This window comes from Physella acuta, unplaced genomic scaffold (assembly GCF_028476545.2).
Source record: "Physella acuta isolate Inbredline_101_S28 unplaced genomic scaffold, ASM2847654v3 ptg000502l, whole genome shotgun sequence".
NCBI classification, from domain to species: domain Eukaryota; kingdom Metazoa; phylum Mollusca; class Gastropoda; family Physidae; genus Physella; species Physella acuta.
The window spans coordinates 1,059,118-1,070,653 of NW_026732021.1; the positions used below are offsets into that span (position 1 = coordinate 1,059,118).

The 11,536-nt window shown below is 40.0% G+C and overlaps 1 protein-coding gene across 4 annotated transcripts; it reads right to left on the minus strand.

Annotated features, from left to right (window-relative positions):
* Positions 1–449: 449 nt before the first annotated feature.
* On the minus strand, positions 450–11,124 carry LOC131944642 (alanine aminotransferase 2). Of its 4 annotated transcripts, none has more exons than XM_059305377.1 (7): positions 10,971–11,124; positions 6,785–7,732; positions 6,368–6,485; positions 5,993–6,111; positions 2,608–2,805; positions 1,783–1,862; positions 450–1,580 (listed from the first exon to the last, which is right to left on the minus strand). In XM_059305377.1, the coding sequence occupies exons 2-6, from the start codon at positions 7,727–7,729 to the stop codon at positions 1,791–1,793; spliced, it is 1,452 nt and encodes a 483-aa protein (XP_059161360.1). In that variant the 5' UTR covers positions 7,730–7,732; positions 10,971–11,124; the 3' UTR covers positions 450–1,580; positions 1,783–1,790. The 4 variants fall into 4 exon arrangements, with proteins under 4 accessions (XP_059161360.1, XP_059161361.1, XP_059161362.1 ...); XM_059305378.1 differs by lacking the exon at positions 10,971–11,124 and adding an exon at positions 9,929–10,088; XM_059305379.1 differs by lacking the exon at positions 10,971–11,124 and adding an exon at positions 10,013–10,045.
* Between the last annotated feature and the right edge of the window lie 412 nt (positions 11,125–11,536).

An 11,536-nucleotide genomic window follows, 5' to 3' on the forward strand; every position in this document is an offset into this window, starting at 1 on the left:
TATAGGAGAGACTTGACCAAATTTTCTTTATGTATAGGAGAGACTTGACCAAATTTTCTTTATGTATAGGAGAGACTTGACCAAATTTTCTTTATGTATAGGAGAGACTTGACCAAATTTTCTTTATGTATAGGAGAGACTTGACCAAATTTTCTTTATGTATAGGAGAGACTTGACCAAATTTTCTTTATGTATAGGAGAGACTTGACCAAATTTTCTTTATGTATAGGAGAGACTTGACCAAATTTTCTTTATGTATAGGAGAGACTTGACCAAATTTTCTTTATGTATAGGAGAGACTTGACCAAATTTTCTTTATGTATAGGAGAGACTTGACCAAATTTTCTTTATGTATAGGAGAGACTTGACCAAATTTTCTTTATGTATAGGAGAGACTTGACCAAATTTTCTTTATGTATAGGAGAGACTTGACCAAATTTTCTTTATGTATAGGAGAGACTTGACCAAATTTTCTTTATGTATAGGAGAGACTTGACCAAATTTTCTTTAAGTACACACTGGCAAAAGTCTGGCCAATGGTAAACATGTTGCAAGGCGCCTTTGATAATTTGATATTTGTTTGTATATTTGTACATAAATATTGAAAAATATACCCCCCATCCTATACTAACCTGAAAAATAGAATAATCCCATCAAACATTTACATCACTTCCATACCGAGCAAACCAAGAAAAGACATGCTACACTTTAACACCATGCAACCAATGGCAAAAGAATTTAGCATCAAGAACTCTAGGCATAGAACCAGCACTTTAACACTAACAAAATTCCCTACAATTGAAAATCAAATATTTCCATCCACAAAAATTTAGCAACAAAAACAAAATAAAAAGCATGAAAACTGTGTGAAAGCCCTAACTGGCACTATATCAACTAATGCAACCAACACACAAGAACATAAACCAATTTTTTTTATAATAAAGGCACTTGTTGTTAGCTATTGCACTCTGATCAATTATTGCTAAATAAAACAAAAACAACAAGCTTTTTGAAAATGTTTACAGTAATTTGAAACCATCTGAGTATAAGTATTGGAAGTATATCTAGTGTAGAACAAGAGATACTTCACCCCAGTAGCTAGTCTACACTGTAAGATCATATCAAATGCTTTCTCATCAATTACAACTCTTTGATTTCAACACAGATTTTAAAGATCTTCTAACACATAACAGATCATGCCATTTGTACTAAACTAGTGAATAAAGTCTACTGAATTTAAACAAGCCTTAAAAAGGAAGGACATTTAGCTGAATTATATCTGGAATATATCAACACTTAAAATAAAGAATATGACATATAATTTGCTAATATTAGTAACGACACATCAATCTGTTATGTGAATGTCACATTTGGGAAAATTGTATTTCATTGCTCATATGTTTTAGTCGTTAATGTATTGTGGAGACATCCAGACAAAAATCAGATAGGACTTCAAACGTTTAAATTCAAACAGTTAGTTTTTGATTATTGTCGCAAGACCCAAGATTAATAGAACAAAATTCATGCAAGTCCATGGCCACTGGGAGGTGTGGCCACACATACAGCATCGCTGGTGCTGCCTGCAATAGGGAAATAAAGCAGGGTAGAGGAATCAATCAATCTATTGTTGTCAACACAGATATTAACACTTTCAAAGTATAAATAAGTATGGAAATCAAATATTTGAAGCTGCATTTACTAATTAGTGGATCAGTAGAGGTAAATAGGGCAGGTGAAGACCCTGAACCACCTTACCTCCCCCCCCCCCCTGTACCAACTTACCTCCCCCACTAGCTGTACTTGGAGATAAAGTTTAGGTGAAAACTTTCAAACTTGGTCAACACTTCCTTCAGTTCCTCCACCTGGTAACCAAAAATTGGAAGAAATCAATTCACAGAGTTCATTAGTTACACATGGACACCAAATATTGGAAGAAATCAATTCACTGAGTTCATTAGTTACACCTGATTACCTAACCTGAGGTGATGACTAACTTTATCTACTCACCTGCAGTAATGACCAACTTTATCCGCTCAACTGAGGTAATGAACAACTTAACTCACCTGAGGTTATAATCAACTCACCTAGGTAATGACCAACTTTATCAACTCACCTGAGGTAATAACCCACTAAACTCACCTGAGGTAATGACCCACTAAACTAACCTGAGGTAATGACCAACTTAACTCACCTGAGGTAATGACCAACTTAACTCACCTGAGGTAATGACCAACTTAACTCACCTGAGGTAATGACCAACTTAACTCACCTGAGGTAATGACCAACTTAACTCACCTGAGGTAATGACCAACTTAACTCACCCGAGGTAATGACCAACTTAACTCACCTGAGGTAATAACCCACTAAACTCACCTGAGGTAATGACCCACTAAACTAACCTGAGGTAATGACCAACTTAACTCACCTGAGGTAATGACCAACTTAACTCACCTGAGGTAATGACCAACTTAACTCACCTGAGGTAATGACCAACTTAACTCACCTGAGGTAATGACCAACTTAACTCACCTGAGGTAATGACCAACTTAACTCACCTGAGGTAATGACCAACTTAACTCACCTGAGGTAATGACCAACTGAACTCACCTGAGGTAAGATGGTGGTCCTGAAGTGGTAAGTACCAGGCTCCTCTCTGAAGCCACTTCCTGGCACCGTGCAGATGCCTGTCTCCTCCAACAGAGCGAAGCAGTAGAAGGCATCTGGGGACTGTCCTGAGGCTTCAGCAGCCTTGATGGCTTTGTCAGGCAGGTAGATGCGGGGGAAGGCATACATGGCGCCCATCACCTGTGGGACAGACAAAGGTATAACTATAAAGTATACATGATGCTGTGGGACAGCCAACGTATACAGAGAGTATACATGACAAAGGTGAGGTAGACACCTGGGTGTATGAGATCACAGGTAGACACCTAGAGCAACATACCTGGTTGCATGAGATCACAGGTAGACACCTAGAGCAACATACCTGGTTGTATGAGATCACAGGTAGACACCTAGAGCAACATACCTGGTTGTATGAGATCAGACACCTAGAGCAACATACCTGGTTGTATGAGATCACAGGTAGACACCTAGAGCAACATACCTGGTTGTATGAGATCAGACACCTAGAGCAACATACCTGGTTGTATGAGATCACAGGTAGACACCTAGAGCAACATACCTGGTTGTATGAGATCACAGGTAGACACCTAGAGCAACATACCTGGTTGTATGAGATCACAGGTAGACACCTAGAGCAACATACCTGGTTGTATGAGATCACAGGTAGACACCTAGAGCAACATACCTGGTTGTATGAGATCAGACACCTAGAGCAACATACCTGGTTGTATGAGATCACAGGTAGACACCTAGAGCAACATACCTGGTTGTATGAGATCAGACACCTAGAGCAACATACCTGGTTGTATGAGATCACAGGTAGACACCTAGAGCAACATACCTGGTTGTATGAGATCACAGGTAGACACCTAGAGCAACATACCTGGTTGTATGAGATCACAGGTAGACACCTAGAGCAACATACCTGGTTGTATGAGATCACAGGTAGACACCTAGAGCAACATACCTGGTTGTATGAGATCACAGGTAGACACCTAGAGCAACATACCTGGTTGTATGAGATCAGACACCTAGAGCAACATACCTGGTTGTATGAGATCACAGGTAGACACCTAGAGCAACATACCTGGTTGTATGAGATCACAGGTAGACACCTAGAGCAACATACCTGGTTGTATGAGATCACAGGTAGACACCTAGAGCAACATACCTGGTTGTATGAGATCACAGGTAGACACCTAGAGCAACATACCTGGTTGTGTGAGATCAGACACCTAGAGCAACATACCTGGTTGTATGAGATCAGACACCTAGAGCAACATACCTGGTTGTATGAGATCACAGGTAGACACCTAGAGCAACATACCTGGTTGTATGAGATCACAGGTAGACACCTAGAGCAACATACCTGGTTGTATGAGATCAGACACCTAGAGCAACATACCTGGTTGTATGAGATCAGACACCTAGAGCAACATACCTGGTTGCATGAGATCACAGGTAGACACCTAGAGCAACATACCTGGTTGCATGAGATCACAGGTAGACACCTAGAGCAACATACCTGGTTGTATGAGATCAGACACCTAGAGCAACATACCTAGTTGTATGAGATCAGACACCTAGAGCAACATACCTGGTTGTATGAGATCACAGGTAGACACCTAGAGCAACATACCTGGTTGTATGAGATCAGACACCTAGAGCAACATACCTGGTTGTATGAGATCACAGGTAGACACCTAGAGCAACATACCTGGTTGTATGAGATCACAGGTAGACACCTAGAGCAACATACCTGGTTGTATGAGATCAGACACCTAGAGCAACATACCTGGTTGTATGAGATAAGACACCTAGAGCAACATACCTAGTTGTATGAGATCAGACACCTAGAGCAACATACCTGGTTGTATGAGATCACAGGTAGACACCTAGAGCAACATACCTGGTTGTATGAGATCAGACACCTAGAGCAACATACCTGGTTGTATGAGATCACAGGTAGACACCTAGAGCAACATACCTGGTTGTATGAGATCACAGGTAGACACCTAGAGCAACATACCTGGTTGTATGAGATCAGACACCTAGAGCAACATACCTGGTTGTATGAGATCACAGGTAGACACCTAGAGCAACATACCTGGTTGTATGAGATCACAGGTAGACACCTAGAGCAACATACCTGGTTGTATGAGATCAGACACCTAGAGCAACATACCTGGTTGCATGAGATCACAGGTAGACACCTAGAGCAACATACCTGGTTGTATGAGATCACAGGTAGACACCTAGAGCAACATACCTGGTTGTATGAGATCACAGGTAGACACCTAGAGCAACATACCTGGTTGTATGAGATCACAGGTAGACACCTAGAGCAACATACCTGGTTGCATGAGATCACAGGTAGACACCTAGAGCAACATACCTGGTTGCATGAGATCACAGGTAGACACCTAGAGCAACATACCTGGTTGTATGAGATCACAGGTAGACACCTAGAGCAACATACCTGGTTGTATGAGATCACAGGTAGACACCTAGAGCAACATACCTGGTTGTATGAGATCACAGGTAGACACCTAGAGCAACATACCTGGTTGTATGAGATCACAGGTAGACACCTAGAGCAACATACCTGGTTGTATGAGATCACAGGTAGACACCTAGAGCAACATACCTGGTTGTATGAGATCACAGGTAGACACCTAGAGCAACATACCTGGTTGTATGAGATCACAGGTAGACACCTAGAGCAACATACCTGGTTGTATGAGATCAGACACCTAGAGCAACATACCTGGTTGTATGAGATCACAGGTAGACACCTAGAGCAACATACCTGGTTGTATGAGATCACAGGTAGACACCTAGAGCAACATACCTGGTTGTATGAGATAAGACACCTAGAGCAACATACCTGGTTGTATGAGATCACAGGTAGACACCTAGAGCAACATACCTGGTTGTATGAGATCACAGGTAGACACCTAGAGCAACATACCTGGTTGTATGAGATCACAGGTAGACACCTAGAGCAACATACCTGGTTGCATGAGATCACAGGTAGACACCTAGAGCAACATACCTGGTTGTATGAGATCAGACACCTAGAGCAACATACCTGGTTGTATGAGATCAGACACCTAGAGCAACATACCTGGTTGTATGAGATCACAGGTAGACACCTAGAGCAACATACCTGGTTGTATGAGATCACAGGTAGACACCTAGAGCAACATACCTGGTTGCATGAGATCACAGGTAGACACCTAGAGCAACATACCTGGTTGTATGAGATCAGACACCTAGAGCAACATACCTGGTTGTATGAGATCAGACACCTAGAGCAACATACCTGGTTGTATGAGATCACAGGTAGACACCTAGAGCAACATACCTGGTTGCATGAGATCCCTTCTATAGAGTTAAACAGTTTGGTAATCAGCTCAGCCTTTTCCTTCAACTTTTCTAGAACAAACTCCTTCTCTTTAATAAACAGTGAGTAGGAGGGATCACCTGTAGATAGAAAGCAGGATTCTTAGGTGGGGGTTGTCTTAGGTGGGGGTTGTCTTAGGTGGGGGTTGTCTTAGGTGGGGATTGTCTGGTGTGGGTATTGTGGTTTTGTCTGGTATGGTATTCAGGGTTGTCTAGTGTTGGGTCAGAAATTATGTCACAACAACCCAGACTGTCAGTAATTAAACATCTCTAGATTGGAGAAAATTTCCTAAAATACCCCAATTCCAGTATTTAAATAATGATGAAGATGGCTTACCTTGCTTGGGTGGATTGACAATACAATCTATAACCACTTGTCCTGAGATAGGTGGGCACAGCTTGGCTGAAATACTTTTGTAGTACTGGGCACGGACTTCAGGGAGCAGGTTTATAACCTGTGGGGCAACAGGCATCACATTAGGGACACGACAACCTTAAAACATCTCAACAGGCATCACATTAGGGACACAATGACAAACTTAAAGCGTCATGGGCATTAAATATCAGAGTTTACCTAAAATAAAATTATTAGAAATGTACCACACTCTTTGAGAACAGTGACAACACAAAGGCCAGACAACAAGAGGAATACACAAAGATTTGGGTGAGGGAAACAGCCAGTACTTATCATATGATGAGGGAAACAGCCAGTACTTATCATATGATGAGGACAGAAACAGACGACTGCACTGACCTCAGCATACCCTCCCCTGTATCCACACTCTCCCATGAAGCCTTTGGATGCCGACATAAACGAGGCCAGCTCCATCTGGCTGTAGGGCGCCCCCAGCTCCATCAAGACTTGCTTGAATGAGAAGAACTTGGCCCCCTCTGCATACACGTTGTGCTGGTAGACTTCATCCGCCAAGATAAACAGCTTCTCCTGCTTGGCAAATTTGATGATGCCTTGAATGTTTTCTTTGGTCAGGACAGCTCCAGTGGGGTTGCCTGGGTTGATGATCACTATAGCCCTGGGCTTGCACTTGTCCCTAGATTCATTGATGGCTCTCTCCAGTTCACTTATCCCCAGGGACCAGTTGTTTTTCTCATTCAGGTAATACGGAATCGGATACGCCCCGAACTCAGCTGTGGCTGCTGAGTACAGCGGGTACTGAGGGATGGGGATCATGAACCCCGCCCTGTCACTGCCACCCTTGCCAGTCAGCAGTAGTGTCATGACAGACTTAATGGCGTCACTGGCACCTGTGCTTAGCACAATATCATTAGGATCAGATGGGTAGTTATCTCGAGCTTCTATATACTGGGCCACGTGTTTCCTAATCAAGCTGATGCCACAGCTGTCAGAGTAAGATCCCAAGCTGTGACCTTTGCACTCTTCCAAGATTTTCTTAGCTCTTTCTTTAGTGTCCGCTGGGAAATCTGGGCTGTTCATCAGCTCTGGGTATGTGCATAGAGCTAACACTTGTCTGATGTAGGTCATTGGCCTCTGCCCAGTAGCATGACAGTCTCCGATGTTAGCCTTCACCACTTTATTGAAAGGCTTTTTAACTCCCGATGCCAGTTCATTCTCAATCTCAGTGGCCCTGATTACGACCGGGCCTCGTACTGCGTACTGTAGCTCAATAACGTTGGGGTTCAGCGTGTCCAATGTTAGCGTATGTTCTTCACAAGAACCCATTCTCTGCGCAAGAAAAGGAAAGTAATATTGCAAGACAAGGTGAGACTAAGTAAAAATCTATCTCCTGCAATTTTTTTTCTGTTAAAGTGTTTTATTTTATGGTGAACGCAAGAATTTAATATGATAAATAAAGTGTTTTTATAATTATAAATATAAAAAAGGTGTATATAGATTAAACCATCTATAGAAATTCAATATTTTAACTTTTTTTTTAGTTTAGTTTACTCTACTGCAAATAAAATCTAATATTATAATTATACTCTACACATATATGAAGTTCTATACAACTAAATATTCAATAATTAGACCTATTTTATTTATTTAAACTGTCTATAGCCTGGTCTATTATCTATTGGCTGATATAGGATTATATTTGACAACAGACCTAAGAAATTTATTATTTAAAACAACCTTTAGGCCTACACATATCTGATCAGTGAAATAAAAATATTTGTGACAGGTAGGCTATTGACACAATTAAAGTTCAATTAAGGCCTATTTAAAAAAATTATATTCAAGAGAACAAAAATGTTGATTTTATATTGTTAATAATTGTAGCTTCATTAGCTGAATGATTCTGAGCTCAATATCATAGTAATCTCCTAACACATCCTAACATGAGTCAGTATTATTAGTAACTCCAACACACACTATTATTAGTATTAACCAAGTACTCCAGGTAGGCCTAATAAAAAGCTTGAATAAAAATAAAATGTATGTTTAGAGGGTATATGCTAGGCTATAATATAAGGCAAGCATCATGATAGAACAGTGGTTCTAAAACCTTTTTGGAGGTACCAAACCCACCAGTTTCAAACGGGCATTCACTGAACCCTTCTTTAGTTCAATCATCAAAACTGACAAAGTCCTATCATGAATCATATGAGTCAGGAGTGTGTCTTGGCCTTTGCTGAACCCCTGAGACTGACTCACTGAAAAGGGGTCGTCCATAAATGACGTCATACTCGTAGGGGGTCCATAATTTTGTGATGGTGTGTGATGAGGGGGAGGGGGGGTTCAGATGGTGTGACGTCACTTTTTTGCATTATAAAAAAGCAATGTTAGAAAACGTTATTAGTTTTAGCAGTTATTTTGCGTTTTAGAAAACTGTTTTAATAAATTGTAATAGGAATTGAGCAAAATACTCTATGTTGACAGAGTTCTGACAAGATTTTTGGAAAATATCGATGTGGGGGGGGGGGGGGGGGTTGTAGGCTGAGGTGTGACGTCATTTTAGAGGGGGTCTGGAGGGAGGGGTAAAAATCGTCAAAAAAGGCGTGATGTCATTTATGGATGACCCCAAACCTGAAGTTCGATCAAACCCAAGTTAAGAACCCCTAAGTCATAAGCTCCTAATGCTAATAATTAGGGAGTTTAAGAATAGTATTTTAGGCTAGTAATAATAGATCTAGATTTCTATATCTACTAATATTGACTAATATTATTTCCTAATACTGCCTAATTGTAATAATATAAATAATTAATAAGGCCTAAAAATTAAAAATAGACTAGGCCTAAACCTAAAAATATTACCTAGGCCTAATTAATAATACTTTAGGCCTAATACTTTAATAAGCCTATTCTTTCTAAAATCTAGATATAAATATTTAATAGGCCCTATTTGGCCCTATAGTCTAGATCTAGAATCTAGAGAATTTTACTAGAAAATAATTCATAAGAGATGGCAGAGATGGATAATGCAATTAATTATCCCAACACAAAAAAAAAATGTAGATCTAGTCTATTTTAATTTTTTTGGTCATTAGATTTCATTAGATTATGCCTTAATTAATAATTGGCTTAATTTTAAATTAATAATTTAGCCTATTGCTATGGCCAGTAAGTTTAGTATAGTATAGGCCAGGCCCTAATTATTACAATTAGGCCCTAGGCCTAATAATTATTAATTAACCAAACAAAGCGTTCGTCAACAAGCAGATCTAAATCTAGATCATCTAGATCTATTCTATATTCGAAATGTCAAATGACAATGTTATTGTTAAGGACAAAAGGAGACCTAACACAAACGAAAGTATTTTCACCACTCCACTATCCTGGTTCATGTCACGTAGCTTGTAGCTTTATTTTTTTTTTTATTTTTTTAGGAAGGCCACGTCCGATAAATTCCATATGCCGCTAAATGCGGATGAGTGGTAAAAAAATACAAGAAGCTAATTAATAATTGCCTTTAAAGTGCACCTTACTTGAATCCTTTAGATTAGTTGAAATTATTAAATAATAAGCAACAGCAGAGCATCAGTCACAACATAAACTGGTACAAACCAATATTTGTGTGGAGAGAGCGAAACGAAAGAGGTTAGAATTTTTCCCCGTAGAAAGGGAAAAAAAAATGTTTACATACAAACTGGGTCAATCGCACTTTGTGTAGAATTCGTGCTATCAGTATCAGCTACACAATACAGATCGCGGGGTAGGCCTAACGATTTTTATTTTATTACAGTTGTTATAGAATCTAGATTTAGACCTAGGCCCTAAATAGAAATTATTTTAAAGTCGATATCTATATAAAAAAAGACGACAGCTTGGGTCTAACTCTGTTTCTTCCAGACTTTTTTCTCCGGGGTCGGTGTGGGGGAGGGGGAGGGCACTTTTGATATTTTCGGGGGGTGGGGGAGGACAATATTTTCCGGAGAGGGGCGGGGCGAACACTGGTAAAAGTATGTGTTTTCAATATAAATTCCATTTCGTTCGGGGGAGGGGGGGGGGGGGGCGGTAGAATTTTTTTGGGTCCCCCCCCCCCCCGAAAAGATTCCTGAAAGAAACTCTGGTCTAACTCTCATAGCAGTAATTGGGCCTACTTGATCTATACACTACACTTGTATGCAGGCTAGGCAAAATATTCTCTTCACTGATTTCTTTTCACTGTCGCTTCTGTGTCAACAATGCAGGACAGTTATTGACAAACGTCATTTTAAAACAGCGCTCTAGCGTGTGGATTCTTGTGACATGTAGGATTTAGTTAGGCATTTTAGGCTAGTTGGCTTAGGTCTTAAAAAATGTAAAAATCATCGGCTAACCAAGCTAATTTTTCAAAAAACAGCATAGCCTACCATAGTTTTCACTAGTTAAATAGCATACGACCTACCAAGTGGTATCTTCACGACGTAATTATCACATTTTATTTTAAGCATAAGTTGACAGTCAACTTGCTGACCTGTCAGTTTCTTTTTAACCCCTCCCCCCCCCCGGGAGGAAAAAAACGTCTGAAAGAAACACTGACCTGCAGATCTCTTGGTGCACTGGTCTTGCTCTTCCTCCAGGCCTTGAACCAACACAGTTAAAAATAAATCTTGGTGGGGACGGACAACACTAGCTAGATATTCACGTAAACAGGATAAAAGCCATGCCCATAGTCACGGCGTAGGCTAGTTATAATAGATTGACGACAGAAGCCTGTGGTTGTATATAACACATTTAATGGGTCTAACTACCACGATGGTAATACACAGAGAGGACTGAAGGAAGTACACAAGGGACATCACTCAAGATAACAATATTATAAATATAACTAATACAGAAGAGTGAGTTCCCTTGACCTCACAATTATTTCAATCTATTACATCCCTTTACCCTTAGAACACAATAACACATCTCTCAATAGAACAATTGATAGTATCCTAAAATCACCAATTACATTGTAACATGAACACTATGGTAGATTACATCCTTACAAACAATGCACAATATGCTACAACATAATCAAAATACAAAACAATAATGTCAAAGTCCTTTTGACCTTTAAAATCATAGGTCTAACTTATTTGGGACTTTGATTGTCCTGCTTGA